Source organism: Polypterus senegalus, chromosome 5, assembly GCF_016835505.1.
Source record: "Polypterus senegalus isolate Bchr_013 chromosome 5, ASM1683550v1, whole genome shotgun sequence".
In the NCBI taxonomy this organism is placed as follows: Eukaryota; Metazoa; Chordata; class Cladistia; order Polypteriformes; family Polypteridae; genus Polypterus; species Polypterus senegalus.
In genome coordinates this window covers 60,378,105-60,401,950 of record NC_053158.1, presented here as the reverse complement: position 1 = coordinate 60,401,950, position 23,846 = coordinate 60,378,105, and the positions used below count along the sequence as shown (strand labels likewise).

Sequence of the window (23,846 nt, the reverse complement as noted above, 5' to 3'; positions counted from 1 at the left end):
CATAGTAAACTAAAAAAAAAGTATGCTAGCAGACATTGTGCTGTAGTGGCAAAGGTTTTGGCCTTCAAACCCTGAGGTTGTGGGTCCAAATCCTGCTAACAACACTGTGTGACTATAAGCACGTCATATGAATCGCCTGTGCTCCATTTGGGAGGAAAGCATCAGCCAAATAAGTAATAAGTACAACAGCCTGGTGTTAAAATCTACAACCTGGCAAAACATAAAAGTATATTAGGTTACAGATGATAATAGTGATTTTTCTGTATTTAATACCACTTCAAAATATTTCTCTAGGCAGAAAATTCTAATTACATATGTTGCTTTCCTGCTGCTTATAGTTAAATGTCACTGTTTATCGTTAAGTGACTTGTTGCTTGTAGTTATGCTAAGGCTTTGATTACAAAATGATGCTCAGTTGCATGGGACCTCAGACGTTTTAGCTGTACATATGGTAGGCTTATGTAATTAACTGTATATTTAGTATGTTGCTAAACCCTCCAAAAAACTCACAAGATGCTGTGGCATTCTCTTATCTTACAACAGTTTATGCTGTTCTGCTGTGTATTAAACGCACCTTCCATTTAACTGGAGAAAAAATTAAAGGCCCATTGGGAGGCAGGTTAGGCTGTTATGCTGAAACGTGAGGCACAGGCAATTCTGTTATGCAGTTTAAGCCCTCCAAAATAATACTATGACTCAAAACTCCAGAAAAACACCTTCTAACATAATACAGTTGAGGCAGAATTTTTAACAGGCAACAGTAAAAGTGTTTTATAAGTCTTACACAATTAAATTATCATTCAGCTGAGAAAGTATCACTTTATTTAAAACATTTCATTAATATTGCAGGTTTTATCAAAAAGTGGTTCCTTTGTTTCTGGTTTCCTATATTTTCACTGTTTTTGGCTGGGCGTGGTCAGCAAATGCAGAAGTACACGGACTATGCCACCCTGTCCCTAACAATGTATTGGTGATCTTCCACCTCAACACACTGCATGGTCAATTCCAGAGATATAACCCTTACAATGAGTCTACTCCTTTATCATGCTAGGCGCAAACACCACAGAAGGCATCAAGGGGGACCTTCTACACATATTGTATGTCTAAATAACTGTAAACGATTTCTTTTGAGCAGTAGAAATAGCAGTTTTACTGCAAGGTGCTCCCATATTGCTGGAAGACTCACCCTACTCTAATAAAGCAGCAACAAAATATGATTTCAGTGATCAAAAGAAAGGGATGACATAGACATGTAGACATAACCCCTTATGCCCTAAGGGATTTTTTTGGCATCATTGCTCTGCTTATGTACTAAACAAGTTTCAAAGAGTAGCAAGTTTAACACTTCAAATTAAAACAAAAAGACATGTTTTAAAACCATTTTATTTCACACCAATATCTACTAAATAAAAGCACAAACAAATCTAGGTATTTTAGTAATTTCCAACCAAAAAACTGGATTGTATAGTACTGTACATAACAAAGACAGTTTATGATACACAACCCTGAAAGCAATTTTGTTTTATATATAAAATCCATTATATATAAATATAAATATATATATATATATATATATATATATATATATATATATATATATATATATATATATATATATATATAAAATCCTAAGCCTAAAAGTGCAACGATTTTGTGCAATGATTTTATGTAACTTTTTTTTCTCACACTTTAAATCGGTCATATTTTAAAACCTACATATATATATATATATATATATATATATATATATATATATGGCATCATTCTTTTCACAGTTTATCAACTTTAATGTGATAGTGTTAGATTTTCAGATTCTTATTCCATTTTTAAATTATAAACTAAAAAATATCAAGAACTCACGTCCTGCGAGACAAGACTTTGTGCCAAGAGATTTAACCACGCCTGGGGCCGTAAATAAAAGACAAAGAGTAGATGACAAAGACAGCTGCTGTACAGGTTTTTAAATGTTCGAAGCGCCGCGCAAGATGCAGATCATGTGGCATGGCAGCAGCAGCAAGCCAGCAGCTGATCGAACAAAAAGGAGGTTAAAAAAAGAAAAAACTGTTTGTTTCCCCATTGTGTCACTGTTTAAGAGGGGTTTCTGAGGAGCGACCGTGTCTCCTTGGGGGGCTGCCCGAGCAGCAGAGACACAAAGTGGCTGGCGCAGTAGCGCAGAAAAGGGGGGCGGGCGAGCAAAGCGAGCCCCCTAGTACAGTATAAATACACACACCAACATTTATTTATTTATACATACACACATTTTGTATATCAATCTGAAGCAACAAGTAAATTTGTAACTATGTAAGTATAATTATGTATGTACCCATCCAAACCTTTACTTTCAAAATTACTTTTCATGTCAGTCCTTCATATAAAGTTTGTTTCAACACTAGACAGTGAGAAACATTACATTTTGTACAACAGATTGGGGATTTTGTGTTGCAATTCATATATTTTTTCCTGTCTTTTGTTGACCCACAGAGGTTTAGTATGTTTTCATTTATTTATTCATTTATTTGGTTGTTGTTGCTTTTTTCGTGCATTTCACATCTGGAACAAACTAAGTAAATACATACATTTTCAGTCCAGCTTCTTTCAGTAGAAGGCGCAAAGCCTGTCTTGGCAGCCCTGGTGTGCATGGCAGGAAACAACCCTGGACAGGGCCACACACATACACCTAAACCAGTCACAGTGTCCAAACAAACTAAACAGAACATTTTTGGCATGCAATACGAAAACAGGCATACTCAGAAACAAGGGAATGGAACAGTGACATTCAATCAAATTTGGGGGAAAGGGGTGGAAACTTGGTGTGATGTGATACAAATACTTTTGATTGAAGAGCGGCCCCCAATGAAAGTTTGTGTGGTGTGATTCAGTTACATTCAATTGCCGTGGGTGAGGTCTCCATTTGAAACTGCAAGTTAAAGAATTATACGATAAAAACAGTCACCCGAGTGACGCTAGGGGCTAACACTTTTAACATTATTTTTAGAGACCAAGTGACACTCGGGTCTAATGCTAAGGAGGTTAAACAGTTCTTCAACAAGAACCTGGAGGTATCAAAAGTAGTTGGCCAAGGGTAAATGTAACAAATAACATTCAAAATATTTATTTACAGAGAGAACAGTAGATGCTTAGAAAAAGTTGCCAAGCAGTCTAGTAAATAGAATATGGAGATTTTCAGATCTTGAGGAAATTAGCTTTGCACACAACATTAAACAGTGCTGTGAAAAAAAATACACACACAGATCAAATCCTCTTATAGTGAATACCAAAGTAACAAGATTTTCAGAATAATGCATAATTTTTGTTGACCCAAACAAACATTCATACAACATCATGTTAAACAAATTAAGTTTTAACAAACTGTAAATTTCAGTATAACTTAACATTTTTTCAACCAAAAATGGGTACTGAAGATGATAATGTGATGCAACAAATACTCAATTAGGCACCTAAACTTTCCACGGCAAGACTAGGGGACCGTGCAACAGGCTGTAGCAAAGAAAGATTGTCTGTTGTGAAATTTCCAGCCTTGGTGAGAGTGTAGGAGCAACATCATACACAGAGCCAAATTCTGAGTCATTACTCCACCTAATACCTACGTGGGTAGTTGTGTTATGTTCTGATACAGCACTGTTTGAGTTTCTTAGCGGTTCCCAAAATTTTTCTTTGAGATGAGCAACAAAAGTGAGAAATGACATTCGGTTTACACTGGAAAAAAAATTAACAATCCTGGAAAAATTGACTCTGGAATGAAGAAAAATGACGTTGGAAAAGCATTTGGAATCACAACTTCATCATCTAACTTCTCATGTTCATTCTGTGTTCAATTACATCTAACGTCTCATTTTCAAATAATATAATTTTTCAGTTTAAGCAGCGCTATGTTTTTATACAGGTACAGCATTGTCAAGCTTGTGTCACAGACTTTCACAAGAGACAGGAAGGCACTTCCAAGTTTACAAAGAAAATACAGGTACTTTATTACTGTATACAGAATGCAGGAACAGTCTCAAGACTTCATTTAAAACAGGAGCTGCACTCAGCACACGAGATAGGAGCCATGACATGTGCAATCGTCCTACTTTAGCTCCTATGTTCAGATTATAAGAACACCAGTAGCTCAAAATCACCGCTGTGGCAGACCAGGAAGAGTTCAAGTAAAAGTAGATCAAAGCCCAGAGCTAAATGTTCTAAAAATTATGCAACAAGCATGCTACGCGGTAAGCTTGATCCTGCAGAGGACAACCAATTACTTTACCCTTAGTTTACTGTTTACCAGAAGCTACAGAGCTGTCCTTTCACCACTGCCATTACAGATGGTGAATTGCCATTGTATATGTACAATAGTATATTTTCCAATATTCATAATAACGAAATTTCCATTATAATGAAAATGATCCCGAAATGAGTTTCGTTAAAATGGGATTCCACCTGTGTGAGTGTGTGTCTGTATATATACAAATCAAACAGGTATGTAAGTACTATCTTAGTAAATACCATTCACACATATACATATGAAGTATATATTATGTCAATGTATGTGTAATTCCTTATATAAGGTTCTAGTTTATCATAAGAAAATCACTTGAAAGCAGGCTGTTGCCTTGGCTTTGGATGCTTGTAGTTCCTTGTTAGTGGTAAAGGTATTAAAATAACTCCCAAAGACCAAATACCTCACAAGTAAAATGCACTTCTTTTTAACAAATAAAAATGTCAAAATAAAAAAAAATGCTAGTACAGTACTTGAACATTTAAGCTTATAATTAGAATGATGCAAACCATGCTCACAAACAGAGCATTTATAATGGAAATTTATTTTACCAAGAAAAGTAACCACAAAATATGTGGGCAAATAATATGGGCACAAGGTGGGTGAAGATTGAAAAGTCAATATGAAAAGTGACATACCTAACTGAACAGCTTTAGTCAGAGAGTTCACTCCATACAAAACACATCCTGCAAAATACGATATACCAGCAGCCAAACACTAAAGAATAAATCTTAGAATACCAGTTTTCAACAACATGCCAGAACTGCATTAATGAGGAAAGTTTTATATTTTAAATTTCAGGCTTAGATTTGAAAGATACTATGAATTACTACATTGAAACAAGTTTACTGTTTACCTTTGTTAGTTAGGTTAATAAATAATCTACAATGATTTAGTCAAAAAGATTTATTAGTGCACATTAATACTGTTGCCATTACAGTTCTTCATTTTAAATGTCATGTGGTTAAGGAATAGAAATAGAATAGAATAGAAATGTGTTTTCCATGAAAATTGAAATTCTGTGTTGAGACAGTATGCATCTGCAGGCAGGACTGTATCATGATATTACTTCACTAATAAAGAGAAACGTGGAATGACTGGGCTTTACAAAATACAAATACACTCTTTTCTGCATATATTTGCATTAACTTGTTGAGCCATTAAATACACCACACCCAAATGAGACATTGACAGGTAGTACTTTTTATATAAAGTTGATGTTTATGGAACAGTTTGTTGTATTTGATGAGGCCAAAACCAGTTTAAATTTTTTATTTTCTTGTCTGTTTTTATAGCTGCTGGTTATGTCCTTAGGCTCACAATAATCTGTATAAATAATCTGCAATGAGCATTTTTGTAACTGTAGATATTTCACTGTAGAAGCCTTTAGAAAGAATTAAGAATACCAAACATTTGACAAAATAATCTAGACAATCAGGCCATCAAGTGTTTGATTAGTTTCATTAATATATATAAAATATATTTAATTCAATGCATTTTTGGAAATGGACAAACTCTATTTTATATTTCTGAAAGGACTAAACAGTATAGCAAGGCTCCTTATCAGGAATGAACCGATTACATGTCCAAATTAATAGGTAAAATATTTTTAACCCAGGAGTTTAATTATGAGAAATAGCTAACTTGCAATGTAAGAAATTTAAACTGACAAGTTCATGCTATATTACTTGCAATTCATTCATAGATTTCTCTAATAAAATCCTAGACAACATAAAACTGAAAATTACACAGTTAACTCCAAAGCCTGCTATGTCACAACATGCCAACCCTTATGCACTTGTAATGATAAAGGGAAATTTACACTTGATTTCAAAAATAAAACTTGCAACTACTGCTTTAAGCCCACATTTCAATAGGTTTGTTGAATAAGCCAGTATATGTATATTGAACAGAACTATTCAGAGATGTTTATAATAGCCTTTATTACAGCTTTATTAAACATCGCACAATTTGATTTGAATGTTCACACATATAAACTTTAATTCATTTTCGTAACTTCACAGCTGCCCCTAGACGCTTAAAATATAATCTCATAATTCTTACCTTAAACAGAGACCTTTATGAAAAATTCAGTCTGGCTTTTACTCAGGCCACTGCATATAAACAGCTCTAATCAATGTGGTAAATGATATTTTCATGCCCTCTAATGCTAGTAATGCTACTATAATTTTTTTAGGTTTACGCACAACTTTTGAAAATAATGCATTTTCCTACATAAGGTTGAGAGTGCAGATGGACAGTCAGGTACAATTTAGGCTTCATTTCAGATTAATCCAATAAAAGCAGTTTCTTAATATACGGAATCTTGAAAGCCTAACTAATTTATTTATAAAAGGGAGAATTAACTATTGTGATGCTTTACTCTTGGTTCAGATTTTTTGTTCACAGCTGTGCTTAAATCATAGTAAAACACCAAAGATTATACAGTAAATAAAAACAAATATTAAAAGCATATACCTGCAAAATTTATTTGGGCTAAAAATGATCTCTGGTCAATACTTCAGTCTAAATCAAGACCTCAAGATGCAGTCTTGTTTTAAAAAAACCCATAATAAATAAAATTACTATACAGGTTAAAGCCTTTAGCCATAGAATTCTGAAACGTCCCTCTTTCAAAATTAGAAGTTCTCCTATCAGTCTTGCATTTTATGAAGCCTGAAGACTCATTACTTACTCTCATCAGAGTTGCTGCATAGCCGTTCATATTACTTTTTAATAATTGCTGCAATTGTTTTTATTGGCTACTTATTTATTTGTTATGAATTCTCGGCTACTTTTAGTAGCATTTGGTGTTGCTGCTATTTTAAGTTATCTGTTCTAATCATGAAACAATCTGTAACAATTTGCTTTTTGATGTCATTATTGTTGTTTGCCTAGGCAAGGTGACAGAATATATATATATATCTGACCATATATCTGTATCTGACCAAACAATCATAAACAGCCGGCCTGACTGCCCAGCTCACTGCCTGGCACCATGGAGCTCAACTGGCATTTTCAAAGAACACCAGAACTGGCAGGAGGCACCCTGTGCTTTTCACAGATGAGAGCAGGTATCACCCTGAGCACATGTGATAGATATGATAGGGTCTGAAGAAGATGTGGAGAATGTAATGCTGCCTGTGATATCGTTCAGCATGACCGGTTTGGTGGTGTGTCAGTGATGGTCTGGGAAGGCATATCCATGGAGGGACAGACAGACCTCTACAGGCTAGACAATGGCACCATGACTGCCATTAGGTATCGGGATGAAATCCTTGGACCCATTGTCAGACCCTATGCTGGTGCAGTGGGTCCCGGGTTCCTCCTGGTAGACAATAATTCCTGGCCTCATGTGGCGAGAGTATGCAGGCAGTTCCTGGAGGAAAAAGGAATTGATACCATTGATTGGCCCCCCACACTCGTCTGACCTAAATCCAACTGAACATCTCTGGAGCATTATGTTTCTGTCTATCTAACGCTGCCAGGTTGCACCTCAGACTGTCCAGGAGCTCAGTGATGCCCTGGTCCAGATCTGGGAGGAGATCCCCCAGGACACCATCCATCTTCTCAATAGGAGCATGTCCTGACATTGTCAGGCATGCGTACAAGGATGTGGGGGCCACACAAACTACCAAGTACGATTCTGAATTGCTGCAATGAAATTTTGCCAAAATGGACTAGCCTGCTGTGTCATTTTATTACTTTGATTTTCGGGGTGTCTTTGAATTCAGCTCTCTGTAGGTTGATAATTTTCATTTCCATCAAATGATGTGGCATCCTTTCATTCCTTACACATTACCCAGTCCATATCAGTATAGATATCCAGCATGTTTTTTTTTCCCTTTGAGATCTGATGCGTTGTCAAATTGGTCCTTTAATTTTTTTTGAACAGTTTATATGTTACTTATACTTTTCCTTTCACTTGCACATCTGAAGGCTGTACAGAAGAAATGTGGCATCTTTAACCTTCTCCCCTTTTCAGCATGGAAATAAACCCCAACATTTTCTTTTGCAGATGTAGGGCCCTATGATTTCCATGATGTGGAAAACACGGACCAAATCATGGAATTAACGCATCAAAAGAATTTCAGATTTAAAAATGGAAATGAGCGGAATTTAGAGACTAAAGGGGAGACTGTTACAAAATTTCCCAAGAAATTAAACAATTGAATAACCTGTAGTTCTATCATTCAAATACTATTTTCTATTTTTCTTTTTTTAAGAGAATGCAATTCTTTGTAGAGGCACGACTAAATTTCTACCTGTTTGTGCGCATTTCATGTATATTTTCTCATTAAAGGCACGCAAAATAGCAAGCTGCACGAGACAAATGTCGAAGCAAGCAGTATCAGATACCCTAACCACGTTAAAAAAAACTAAGAAACACAAGCTTAACTACAAAATTACGGGCACAACAATATGCCGGCGATTTTTACGAATCTGGACAATAAATTTCTGCAGGTTTTGCCAGCGTACCATAGACTGAACACGAAAAGATACTTGCAATGACCACGTCAAATCTAAAACCCATCTCAAGAACAAGGAGAAAAACAGATCAAAAAGTGTTCCCTTTCAGGTAACAATAGAGGAAACAACAAAATCGTTAGATGCAAGATTTCAGTTTGTGCAGGACTTTGTGGTCATGCGAGTCATACATACCGCTTGAAAAAATGAAGATATGTCCTTTCTTTATTAAGCATTGTAAACAAGGAGGGACTCGGCCAGAAAACAAGAGCAGTCTTCGTCAAACTCATTTGCCCCGTGTCTTTGAACAACATATGGAAGCCGTTCTTCGAAAGATTCGTGGCAGTAAAATTTATGTTGTAGTTGATGAAACCAGAGATAGCTGTGACCACATAGTTCTCAACATAGTCATAGGTCAGTAAACATTTGGCTGTATGGTAAATCTATGTAGACAGCTCTAATTGTACATGAAATTATATTTAGCCGGTATTAACAGTCTTTCCCGTAGAAAAATGTTGTTAGTGAATGGCACTGGTTGTTAACGGGTTCCCTTTTAAAAATTAACAACAATGTTTCTGGATTTACTAATTTTTTTGCCTCGTGGTAACGAGGCACGCAAGGTCCACATTTGACTCTTCCATTATAAACTCGGCACCTACAAATCTGGGCAGAAGAGCAGGCTTCTCCTCTGATGCAATGAGCCCTTAAAAGCATGTGTCTCTCTCTCTCTCTCTTTTTTACTGTTAAATTCCCAAATTTATCGTCTTGCAGATTATTTTGCTTTTGCTTTGTAATTATTTTAAGATATGTAGTAGATGAAGCTACAGATGTAATGATGCATGTTTTCAATCTGTAAACATTTAAAGTTTAAGAATCATTATAAATAATTTACATAATTAAAATTACAGGTACTGAAGACCAGTACTTTTTGGCAGATGTTATCTATATGGAGACATGCAACTATTCTGCCTTTTTATAGGCAGCATTTCAGTCCCTTCACAACAACCAGCTGAATCATAATGACATTTTAGAAGTGGTTACAGACAATGCATCGTACTGTCTGAAAACTTGCCAAAGTTTTAAAAGGGGTTATGCCTAACAGTGTACATTCAACCTGCCTGTGTCAGGTCATCAGTTTGGTGGGAGAAACGTGGCAGCACCTTAAATACTTTAGTGACGCTGCATCACTAGTGATGTGAGTAAAGTCTGCCTTCTTCAAGAATCCTGCCAGGAACCCCCGAGGCAGAAAACACCAGGTGGAAAAGCTGGTTCAAATAAGTAAGGTACCTCGCTGAACATATTCATCTCTACAAAAAGTGCTTTCTGGCCAAAAACACATCAGTTCAGGCTGTGACAAATATTCTAGACCGTAAAAGAGAAGCTAACCTTCATCTTAGAAGGATGCATAAAACTAGTAACACCTCTTACAATTCTGGAGGGCACTCACTGTCCTACTGCAGTCTCCGCATACAGCATCGTGGAGGATCTGGGCTCCTACCTGATGAATGGAGCTGCAAAATAAGGTTCAGTTGTGCTAGTGTGCTGTTTCATTAAAAGGAATGTAAAGTGCCATTTTGTTATTGTTTGTTTTGTTGTAGCTGTTGCTACTTACAGTATACATAAAAAAAAAAAACAAAACGTAAAAATCCAAAAATCCAAATCAAGGAAAAATAAAACAGTGAAAACCGAAAATCCAAAAAAAAAAAAGCCAAAATGGAACTTGTGAAAAAATAAAACTGATTCCATAGGGCCCTACAGATGCATGCTGACACAGCTCTGTGCTAACTCTGTATATATATATATATATATATATATATATATATATATATATATATATATATATATATATATATATATATATATATATATATATATATATATATATATATATATATGCAAAATATGTCTAAAAGTTATACTTATAGATATGCAGTATTTTCTTATTCAGATACAGAAGAAGAAAGCGACTCTGTTGCCAAAGTAAAACCGCAGAGAAAAGAGAGAATCTCTTATGCAAGCGAGATGAGCACGTTAGCAACACAGTATCCCTTTTACTTTTCCTCCTGCCTAGGAAATAGACGCCCAGAGTAGTTCCGTTCAATTACCTGACATCTCTACATTTCTACAACTATTAAAAGAGGCATATAAGAAATAATTAATTGAAATGAAATAGTCTTAAGAAAATAAAGAATACATTGTGAACAGTCATTCATTTTAGGGTAGCAAACAGTATTTAATCCAAAAAAGCACATGCAGTAACTTACAGCGACAAAAAAATCTAAAAAGTAACATTATTTATGCAATTACTTAAATGACAGGCCTACCTTGATTCTGGGTATTTTGTAAGAGTTGCCAGGCTGCTTGTATACATGTGGCCACCCACATCGATATGAACTGGAGCGTTGGACTTGGTGAGCTGTGCAGGAGTTGGGATGCCCTGGTTGCTCAAAGGAGATGCCGGAGATCTGGTTATCATTGGCCGGGACATGTTAGGTCGATTATCCTAAAAGGAATATATAATATATATTTACTTTCTGAAGTCTACTACGGTACCAAACAAGGCTTCATGTACAACAATGCTGAGATATATTTTTTAAATGTATGGTAGTTCTAAAAAATACACTGCAAATGTAGTCAGTTTCAGTGAGGAAATAAAGGTGCCTAGTCTATTCCAAAATTTTAATAAAAACTTTTCTGTTAGGAATCCTTTCCAAAATTCCTCTGTGAATGGAGTAAAACATCAAAGTCAATATCAGATCTCTCTGTCATAGGTCTGTTTAATAGAGGCATGAAATAGAAGCAGTTATAACTGAAATTGATACTAATGAGGTTTCTCCTTTCTGTTTCTACTCTTTGCTTGAAAAATATTCTCCTATATTTCAAACTCTACCGTTATCTGTTACTGTGGAGCAATTCTATGAAGGGAGGGAATGCAGGCTCTGTTGAGAAGGCCCAGACATAAGTGACAACGAACAAGCTGATCCTCTGGAAGAATTACTTGCAACCATATCTTTTTAACAGAAATTAACAACTATTCAAACTCAATTTAGACAAATAAATGAATAAATGGATGGAATTCCAATTTAGAAAAAAAAAACAAAAAAAAAAACTATCAACACTGTTTTATTGTACCATAGAATAATGGTTTCAAAGAATGGTCATCCAATTTATTAACATTTTCATTTCATATGATTACGGGAAATCACAACCATAGTGGTTAATGAATGATGTGAAGAGTCCACCTCAACACTTGAGCCCAATCCACACATACAATACATATTCTTGGGTCACAATTGGCCAGTTTAGTGTTGTCAACTAACTTAATAGAACTTCCTGAGATATAGCAAGAAAACAGGCACATGGTGAACGCCTGAATAAAACAAGAAGAAAATATGCAAGATGTCAGAACAAGAGAACACTTACCAAGGGGTGCTTAAGGAAATTAGGGTGTACACATATACATAATCTCATCAATTTTTAAGAAATTAGTGCATACTGCAGAAATACCTACAGTCTGGAAAATGGTAAATGTTGTTCCTTTGAAGGTAAAAGGAGGTCAGGCTGTTTCCAAGTAATTATAGGTTAGTAAACATAACATGAATCATGGGTAACCATTAAAAGGATACTTGTTATATTTCTATACTTTTATATTTTTATAAGTCAAGGTTATTTTTTCATGATTTGTGTTTTTATTTTTTTTTTTAAACAAATAATATATACCATGACTGTACTTTCAGTTTAAAATTGTGTCTAAGATCTAAGCATGAAAACAAGTCTTAAATCTTGCTGAATAAGTGCATTTTTCAAGCAAAAAATATTCTCAAGTTTCAAGTCCTGTCTGTCCATTATTGTCCATATCCTTATACAGTATGGTAGCCTTTTACCCAATAGAGCACAGTTTCCTGTAGTGAATGCTGCTATAGCTGTGGTTCTTTTGAGAGTGATCTGAGCACTTAGGAATAGATTTTTCACAGGATTTAGACAACTAATTGGTCATTTTATACCAGAAATTTGCCAACTACTAGCTGAAATAGCTTTAGACACATGTGTGGTTTTGTGCTATGTTACTTCCTTATTCAAATGAAAACTGTACTCCATTGTGGTTGCTGTGAACAGATAAGTTAACAGGGATGTACCCTTACCTTAGGGAAAACTAAATAGTTCCAAGAATAGTGATAAAATCATTTACTTACCAATTTTCTTTTTATGTCATAAACATAACTTAAACAGAGGAAGGCTTGTTTTCTGAAGTGTATGTTTGCATTAACTTTAAGGCTCTTGATTTCACATAGACCCCATTTTAAACACATAACAGGCGGCATATTATTTTAAACTTATTAAAAATGATTTAAGAATATGATTTCTCATGAAAAATCAATGTATACTATGATTGTGAAAAAACAGTTTCAATTTGAAAAAACACAAATTCAATGAAAAGATTGGACACCATACAGAAAAACAGGTTTAATTTAATGAAATATTAATATAGGTTTTAATGAGAGAGATTGTATTTCACCAATATGCTGGAACTCTGTAAGGAAGCAACAAAAGAATATGATCAGAGAACCGTTTATCATAATTTTCCAAAGCTTCTTGATAAAATACTACATGAGAAGCTCATCAACAAACTAAAATGTCCAAGCGTGATTGATGGGTGCACAACTATTTAGTACAGGAATTAAAGAGTGATGCTAAACGTGCTATCCCACAGGGATCAGTGTGTATATATATATATATATATATATATATATATATATATATATATATATATATATATATATACAGTGAGATGCAAAAGTTTGGGCAACCTTGTTAATAGTCATTATTTTCCTGTATAAATCATTGGTTGTTACGATAAAACGCTGGCATGAGAGAAAATTAAAGGAGGAGGGAAACTTACAATTGACCCCCTTAAATACTCTTTCTCATTATAGGATTCACCTGTGTATGTAGGTCAGGGGTCACTGAGCTTACCAAGCCAATTTGAGTTCCAATAATTAGTTCTAAAAGTTATGGAATCAATAAAATGACAACGGTGCCCAAATTTATGCACCTGCCTGATTTTGTTTGAACAATTATTGCACACTTTCTGTAAATCCAATAAACTTCATTTCACTTCTCAAATATCACTGTGTGTGTTTCCTATATGATATATTTAACTGACATTTTTTATTGTAACAACCAATGATTTATACAGGAAAATAATGACTATTAACAAGGTTGCCCAAACTTTTGCATCCCACTGTAATTTACTAAGGGTATGCACGACAGTGAGTGCAAGAAAGACAGAGAGCCATGCCTGCCAGCTCACAGAGCCTCGCCCGCCAACTCTAAGACCATGGGATACGCTCGACAGAGTCCCGCCCGCCATCTCTAACCCTCCTACCGCGTCATGGGATACGCATGACAGAGCCATGCACGTCAACTGTAACTGTCCTCCTGCATCCAGCATCGCTCTCGAGGCATGTGCACTGCCTGCTCATGTCCCCGCACGCAACAACTCACCAAACACAGCCTCAGTCATTTTCGTCTGTGCAAAAGTCCACATGCACCTCTGAGCCACGTTGACTTTTCACCGCACGCAAGACAGAGAGCCACGACTGCCAACTCACAGACCCCCACCCATGGGTCACGCACGAAAGAGCCACGAACGGCCACTCCAACCCTCCTCCCACGTCATGGGGAACGCACGACAAGGCCCCGCCCAACAACTCTCACCCTTCACAGGCTTCCAACATCGCTCTCGAGGCAATTATATGGCGACATCGACTTCTCAACTGTCACTCTGGAACAACTCAGTATGCAAGCTATATTAAGCATCACCAAAGAACACTCACTACACCTTAATGAACAGGTGCTGAAACTTATCCCTAATGACGAAGTGACTTTCACCAGCGTCATCACAGATGATACTGCAGATCAACTTGCATTCCCCGAAGAATTTCTTAATAGTCTTCCTCCCACTGGCATGCCTCCGCATAAACGCAAAATTAAAATTGGTTCAGTCATCATGCTTCTCAGGAACCTCATGCCAGCAAAAGATCTCTGTAATGGCACTAGACTTTCTGTTACTAGCATTCACCGCAATGTACTGGAGTGTAAGACTATCACATCTGCTACCTCACAAACTGTCCTTATTCCCCGGATTTCCCTGACCCCATCAGATTCTAATTTGCCTTTTACTTTTTTTTGCAATGACTATTAATAAGGCACAAGGACAACCTTTCCAAAAAATATGCCTGTATCTGCCAAAACCTGTTTTCACTCACGAACAATTGAATATTGCTCTCTCCAGAGTTCCATCTTTTCATTCACTGACAGTTGTATCCTCAAATTCTCCCTATTTGGACAACTGTGTCTTTCAGGAAGTGTTCACTCATCAATAAATAATTACATGTGGCGTATGCTACACTGCGGGTTGGCTAGTATAATATACTGTATATGTGTGTGTATATATACACACACATATATACTATATATATATATATATATATATATGTGTATATACATACACACACACATTATATATATATATATATATATATATATATATACACATACATACATACACATATATATATATATATATATATATATATATATATACATATATATATACATATATATATATACATACATACATATATACACACACATATATAATGCAGTGGAACACGACCGTAATTTGTTCCAAAACTCTGGTTGAAACCTGATTTGGGCGTGAACCGAAGTAATTTCCCCCACAGGACTGTATGTAAATACAATTAATCCGTTCCAGACTGTATGAACTGTATGTAAATATATATTTTTTACGTTTTTAATCACAAATATAGTTAATTATACCACAGAATGCACAGTGTAATAGTAAACTAAATGTAAAAACACTGAATAACACTGAGAAAACCTTGAACATCAGAGAAAACTAACACTGCAATAGTTTGCGCTATAGCACTACGAACCGCTCGCTAAAAAGTTTTTTTTTAAATGTGTTTTAAGCACAGGGAAAAAAATTAACATTTGAAAAATCAGTAATTTACTAAACAACCGAAAAAAGTAACACTGCAACAATACACGCGCCTGTGTGTGGTCTGTGTGTGTCGCGTCCGTCTGTCTGTCTCTCTCTCGTGCATGTGTGTGTCTGTGTGTGTGAGTGTCTGTCTCTCTCTCTCTCTCTATCTCTATCTCGTGTGTGTCTCTCTCTCTCTGTGGGTGTGTGTCTATCTGTCTATGTGTGTGTGTCTCTCTCTCTCTCTCTATCTCGTGTGTGTGTGTGTGTCACTCTCTCGCGCACGCGCCTGTGTGTATGTCTCTCTCTCTCTCTGCACAGGGAATGCACAGTGAGAGACTGAACATGTGCGGCACCGCCCATGCGCACGGCATCGTGGATGCTCACACACTGGAAGCTGGGCACACAGTGAATGGCCTAGTCGCGGCCGTGCATGACAACCAAATAAAGGACTAAATAAAGCTGGGGAGAGAACTGATTGGGTAGTCATGACCGCGCACATAAAATCTGTTGCTGGGGAGACGCCACACATACAATAATCAGCTGCACGCCCCCACAGATTAAAATACTTGCTGGGGAACTGTACAGTACTTGCTGGGGAGACGCCACAGGCACAATTATGAGCAGCACGCCACACATTACATCAGTTGCTGGGGACAATCTGCTGATTTCCCACTGTTGTGACAGAAAATTAAAGTCATATTAACATCAAAGCCAGTATTACTGTCAGAGAAAATTACAGGCATTTTACGGAAATACAAAACCACTATTACTACGAGAGAAAATTAAAGGCACACAATACAGTGACGCATATTACAGCCTCATACAAGCCAGTATTACTGTAAGAGAAAATATTACGGACGTATCTACTAACAACACGCCACCCAAAAAAAAGGACAAGTCAAGTATGACAAAAGACACAGACAATCAAATCCTATATAATCCTACATCTCCTGGAACAACGGTCAACTCAACAAGTAAACATCAAGGCTGAAAGACAAAAAAAAAAATACGAGCAAATAGATCGATTGAAGAAAAAGAAAATGAGCGTCAGAAAAATGCTAAAAGAGAAAGACTCAGAAGAGCAAACCTTAGAAAAAGTTGCCATTTACTTGCCAGAACCAGTATCCAGCCACAGTCAGTTATATGTTGCATTATCAAGAGTTAGAAGTTTTCCAGATGTTGTTGTCAAGGTTGTAGATGGTCCTGAACAAGGCAAACTGTTGACAAACTCAGACAGAATATTTACAAGAAATGTTGTCTGTAATGAAATTTTATAGAAACATTTCATGAGGTGAAAAAATAGACATTTTTTCCTAAATATCTTCTTCAGATATTGTGTATTATAGATTGTTACAAAGTTTTACACTAAGGCATTATTAATTATACTTACTGTATTGTCATATACGTTTCTATTTTATTTTTATTATTATTTTACTTTAGCCTTCTTGCAAAAATATCTTTGACAAAAAAAAATTTAGACAACAAACAGAATGAGGTCAAGGTCCCTTGCCATTGAATATACTGTAGACTGTTCCTACTAATGCACTACTGTTCTAGCGCCCATTATTGTAACGGGCTTAATGTCTAGTATATACTGTATATATAGTCTTAATATAGATACAACCACATCCTTAAGTTTGTCTAAAGCATAAAATATAAATACATATTTATTCATGATTAAGTCTTGAAACTAAAATAATGTTGGCCAGAATGTCAGACTGCTTACCTGTATACACTGCACTCTATTAAGAGTGTTTCTGTCTAACACTGTAAGCATTAACTCTCTCTGATTATTTGACAGATTTGTTTTTTGTTTTAAACTCTGCACTACAATTTCCATCATCTTTCAATCTAGTCTGGGGTTAAACAAATGCAACTAAATATTAAGAGAATAAGTATACTGAGGCATAGAGGAGAAAGAACATGGGTCAGATAACCTGAAATATTTACTTTTTCAGAATTAAGCTTTTATGCTTTCTTAGTGCCACTGCACATTAAACCAACTTTTAATCTTACTGTAACAGGATATAACACATACTGTATGTGTAAGGCAGCCAGGAGAAATCAATCATAATCAGCATCATTCACAAATCAAAAGAATTAAAAGGGCATACACAATGTTAATGCAGCCTGAGCCATGACAACTGCTAAAGATAAACATGATAGGCTCTTAAGAGTTGTGAAGAACATTATATAATATTCCATTTTAAAAACCAATCAATCCAATTTAAGGTTGCTATCCCAACAGCACTGGGCAGAAAGCAGGAACCACTGCTGGACAGGTCACATATCCATTGCAGGGGCCGCTTAGGTACACACTAAGACTCACACTGGGCCAATTTGAGATGTATAGTCAACTCAGCCAGAATTTCTTTGAGGATGCAAGACTAAAACTGGAGCATCTAGATAGGAAAACATGCATCTCATGGACAATAATCAGTTGCTACTGTAGATTTAAATCCAACAACACAGTTCCAGAAAAAACTGATAAGCATTTTTTTTGTGCTCACTTGGAAATCTGAAAAACAAACAATATTTCAAGAATGGTTATGCATACTAGCATATCATCATTAGTCCCATTTAATACTATGTATTCCAGAGTAATGTCTGCATATTTCTAATCTTCCTATGCTTTTGTTATGCTTAAGCTATATGTCTATATACCTGAACTTCTCATACCATATATAAAGTCTACCATTTCTTTGCCATATTCAACTTTTATTTATTTATTTTTTTACAGGTTGTCCAGTTTTGGAGAGTGATAAATCCACTGTGACCAGTTTAACTTCCCCATTTTCTATCACTATAATGTCTGTGTTTTAGGTACCTTACTGTGGAATATGCAATATTACTTCTCTCTCTCTGTGCCATTAAGACTCAGGTCTGTTGGTGTCATTTGCCAATGCAACTATTAATGTACATAAATTGTACACAAATTAAACAAAGTAACAACCTCAACACTAACCCTGCTGGACTCAATTCTGTTTATCACGGTAATCTGACATGATTTACTAGATGCTCTTATTCAACCTTTAAAGCATAAATACCATATGCATATACACAGACTGTACACAATGATGAGCTAAAACATTATGACCACCTTCATAATATGCTATTACTCCTCTATGTGCCTTCAAAACAGCTCTGAACCACTAAAACTCTTTAAGACCTCATAAGGTTTCCTGTGGTATCTGGCACCAGGAATTTACAAGAAAATCCACTGCAAGTTGCAAAGTAGTGCTGCCACATATTAGACTACTTGATTCAACACATCCTACAGATGTTCAACTGGATTGAGATCTGGAGAAATTGGAGACAACAGCAACACCCTGAAGTCTTCATCATGCTCCTGAACAATTTGTGCAAATCATGCAGTATGGGGGATACCATTGCCATGAAGAGCTGCAACAATTTTTAGGCAGGTGGTCCCAGGACCCAGGGTTTCCTAGCAGAACAGTGCCAATTGATCACACTGTCTCCACTGGCTTATCTTCTTCCCACTACAGTGCATCCTGGTACCATCTCTTCCACAGGTAAACAAGCCACATGATTGAACAGATTCATCAGACCAGGTGACCATTGTATATCAATGGAAAGTTCAGTTCTTGCACTCACATGGCCATTATAGATGGTGCTTTCAAAGGTGGAGGGGTTAAGCATGGGTACTCTGAATGGCCTACAGCTATGCAGTTTCATATGTTGCAATGTTTGTGGCACTGTGTACCGCAACATATTACTACTGTAATCCTCAATAAAATTAACTGCCATTTGTTCCACAGTAGTCCTTCTGTTGGATTGTACTAGACGGAATAGCCTTCATTTACCCCTCACATAGATTAGTATTGGCCACCCAACACCCTGTCATAGCAATTCTTGGTTTTTCTCTCATTGGAATATGGTCATAAGGTACTCACCATAGCTGACTATGAACACATAACAAGCCTTGCCTTCTCAGAAATGCTTGGACCCTGTTATTTGCCCATAACATTCTGACTCTTATCAAAGCTGCTCAGGCCTATACACCTGCCCATACCTTCTGCAGTCAACATATCAACTATGAGTACCTTACCATCTAATATATCCCTGGTCTTAACATGCACCACTGTAATTTGTGAGGATCTGGGGCGGAAAACCAATGCTGAAGTGTTACTGCAAATGTGCACCATGCTTTTGGTTGGTGTGGCAATTGTGGCAGATAACAACACAACAAAATTCACTCCATTGTGCTCAAAAACAAAATATGACTACAGTAGACTTAGAAAAACAGCAGAAAAGAAAACCACCTCCTGGTCTGATAAACACCCCTTGTAATAAGTCAAGTTCCAAATTACATACAGTTTGCTTGAACCCAATTTCAACTAAACAGATAAGAGGAATCCTAAACAGAATCCAATTTTACTTTCATGAAATGCATTGGGGATTCATCAATAAGAGCAGAGAAAAGTTTGAATGCTGCAGAATTTTTGTATGTCACTACTGAACAGGTGTAGTGCATCCAATTGCAAAAGGACTCTTTCACCTAGTGAATGTCCCAAACCAGAGGGCAAAGAATATACAGGAATGAATTCAGCATAAAGTAATGCTCTCTCCCCACCACCCCAAGTTACCAGATCTCATTCCAATCAATTATTTGTGGGATGAAGTGAAATGAGCTTTTCACCATGAATATCCAGGCATCCGGGATAACATGCAAATATGGGGCACATTGAAGTTGACACGGTCCAACATCCCATGATGCACTTTTAGCACCTGCTCGAATCCAGTGCACTGAAGAATTCAGTATGATCTAAAGACAAACATTGGATTCACTCCATCTGGAAAGGTGTATATAATAACTTGGGACATTCTTTCTACTCTGTTAAGATTTTGTAAAATATTCTTTTTGCCAAGTTTTGCTTAGTTTGAAGTTCCCAGAATTCATTTTTAAAATTATTCACCACATTGGTATTTCTATTTTGTTCTTGCATTTGCAGCCATTTTGTGATTTGTTTACATTAATGGCCATTTAGTGTAAGGACTGTGTTCCATTACTACCACTTGACTTCAGAAGCTGCGTGTCATTACCTCATCCGTAAAATATTTAATGCACTGACACTCTCCTCCTTATGTCCAAGACTTTGGAAATCAATAAACAAAAATATATTTGAGTTGAGGAGTTAAGTGTTTCAAAAACACAGAGGACATAAGACTTTTGGATATTTGTGACTTAGATTTTTGTTTGGTTTACTTCACAATTTTTTCTTCTGTCTTTCATGGCCTTTACCTTTGGCAGAACATACTATAGTAGGCTTAAACATTTGGAGCAACTGGTCTTAGGTGTTGCAGTTCTACCAATACAACATGGAATTCATCATAATCCAGTAAGAATGGTCAGCTACCCCTGAGAGCACTCTTTTAGTGTGTAACTTGTTTGATTAATGGTTCTGGTTTTCCTATACGAAGCTTGCTTTGGCAAAGAGACAATATTCTATTGCTAACCTTAGTCATACTTAATCAATGTATTCAACCCAGAATAGCTGCTTGAAGTAGTGCAAGCTGACAAATGAATTTCGGAATAAGCCGCATGTTTCAAGCACTCTTGCCCATAGTGCTATACCACAGAGAAGTGTACTTTTATGTATGTTCCTATCACACGCTCAAGTGCTTTTCTTAATGATTAACACTGTATTAGGTTATTTAAGAGGGCTTATACTTCCTATCACTATGCATCCTCCATCTAAGCGAAAAGAACAGGCTGCTCATATTGCTGCTCCCACCTGCTATACTGCAAAAGATGATATTGGCACAATAAAAGCCATCATCCCACATTCTTTTCCAATGATTTTTAATTATAGTCTTCATTCTCATTATATTTAAAAAAAATTATATAAAGTTGTGTACAGATACTAAAGTGCACGTTACCATCATTTGTGAAGTACGACATCCCCAGCTACTCAATCATTGGTTTAATTTTATCACTGGGAGGGTCACTAATCAAAGGAGAGCCACTAGTGCCTATGACAGTTAACATACATACTTTCAGTATACAATACAAGATCTGGAACTATGTTGAAAAGTCAAAAGGCATGTAATCAGTCACTTACTGTGATTCTTAATGGTACAACTTGACACTCTCAGAGGCAACATGATTCTGACACTGCAGCCGTTAAATCGGACAAGCTCACAAACTATAGTCATGTTGAGCCCTCTAGCATGATGATCTTGACCTTGACTGCATCTGCTGAACTGTTTGCCATGGGGGGGATGTCAGATTACATGACCAGGGTTTGCAGGGTGTAACAAATTACACAACTCCAAGATGACTTTGCAGCACAGTTTCAAATTTTTACTGTAATAAGCTCACTGTATGCTGACAAACAGCTAACATTGTGTCCAATGGTGTGGGTACTTAAACAAATGCTTTTCAGGTATGGCGATTAATTACCAATCTCCACCCTTTTTTATTCTTTTTCTATTCTGTCATGGTATGACAAACAAGCCTCACTTCTGTTTGCACAGTGTAAAAAAGTTGTGTTCTCTATTCCTTGTGGTAGTACTCTGTGCAATTGTAGTTTCAGGTGAACGCTCATTGGTTGTCAGCTCTTGCACACATGCATTATATGTGGCACAGTGTGTCATGGATCTATAGCAATTAGTGAGGTGCAGGTTTTATAAAATAGTACAACCCAGACTGATGAGTGTGAGTAAGAAAAGGCATGCAGCCATGGAGCACTTATTGGGGGAAATCAGTTAATAATTCAATCACACGTGTGACAGAGATTAGCACAGCCATCCCTCTGGAGTTCATTAAGGGAATCACATACACACATAAGGGTATAAAAGGTTTTGGAAATGCAGTGAGAATGAAAAAAAAAAAAAAAAGATGAAACAGGGTGGCATGTTTATTCGCCCACTACAAAACAGGTTCCTTCAAAGCAAATCATGTTGGCAGTTTTGAGACAAAAACAACTGTGATGCACACCCAAGCAACATAGTTTATTCATCAGGTCAGGTTGGGGAGCATGCACTGGTGCAGCACGTTGCTGCACCCACCACATAACAAAACAGCTTGGGATCCTGTTTGGCAACTGGCAGACACGTGGTCCAGTCCCACACTCTGTAAATGACCATCTATATGCTGCAGCCAGGTGTTACGTGGGTATCCCCTTGGCCTGGTCTAGCCACTTGGGTCCTCAACAATAAGAATCCTGCCAACTGGATCACTCTCCAGGAAACATGTCACATGGCCGTAATGCCAATACAAGTAATGTGCTTCATTTAAGACTAGGTGAACAACCACTCGTTTGACACAAAGTCAAACCAGTAGTTCACAAGCATTTACCGAAGAGACAGAGTAACAAAGGAGTCCATTCTTCGTCTCGGGTCCATGTCTCACAACCATATAGCAAAGCAGGAAGCACCAGAACTCTAAAGACTTGGACCTTCATCCTTTGGCAAAGATATCAGAAGTGGCACGCATCCCTTTCTAGCGACCTCATGACTTTCCCATGTTCTCCCAATCTGTCTAACAAATTCACATATGTTGCTGCCGAGATAAGTAAACCTCTGAAAACTGTCGACACACTCTCTGCAGACAGACACACAGCTGGTGATTGTGCTCAAAAGGTCATTAAAGACCTCAATCTTGGGTTATATCCAGGACAATCGCAAGTCCAGACACTCAGATTCCTCACTCAGTCTATGAAGAGCACTAAATCAGAGCCTGCATCGACTCCGTGAAGATCACAGCATCGTTGGTAAAGTCAAGTTCAGTAAATCTTTCTTCAGCAACAGATACCCCACAACTGCTGGACCCCATGACACAGCTCAAAACTCAGCCCATATAATCACTGAACAAGATAGGAGCAAGAAACACCCCTGACGAAACCCAGAATCAACTGGGAAAAATGCACAGGTTCTGCCTCCACTCTGCACCGTACTCACAGTTCCAGTTTGGTTTCTGTGTGTGTAATTTGGCCATAAACAAATATAAGATACTATTTTGACCATAAACGGTTCTTAAATTTGTTTAACTCTGTACTGAAATGCATAAACCGTATGCAATATACACTGATACACATAAAATTTAACTTGAAATACAAATTATAAACT

The 23,846-nt window shown here is 36.8% G+C and overlaps 1 protein-coding gene across 4 annotated transcripts in view; it reads right to left on the bottom strand.

The window, feature by feature from the left end:
• The window catches only part of kctd1 (potassium channel tetramerization domain containing 1), a 162,397-nt gene that overhangs the window by 48,527 nt on the left and 90,024 nt on the right, over window positions 1-23,846 (bottom strand). For all 4 annotated transcript variants that reach the window (XM_039754684.1, XM_039754685.1, XM_039754681.1 and 1 more), the window contains exon 2: window positions 11,071-11,249. In XM_039754684.1, the coding sequence (XP_039610618.1) occupies window positions 11,071-11,249 (179 nt within the window). The remainder of the gene's footprint in view (window positions 1-11,070; window positions 11,250-23,846) is intronic.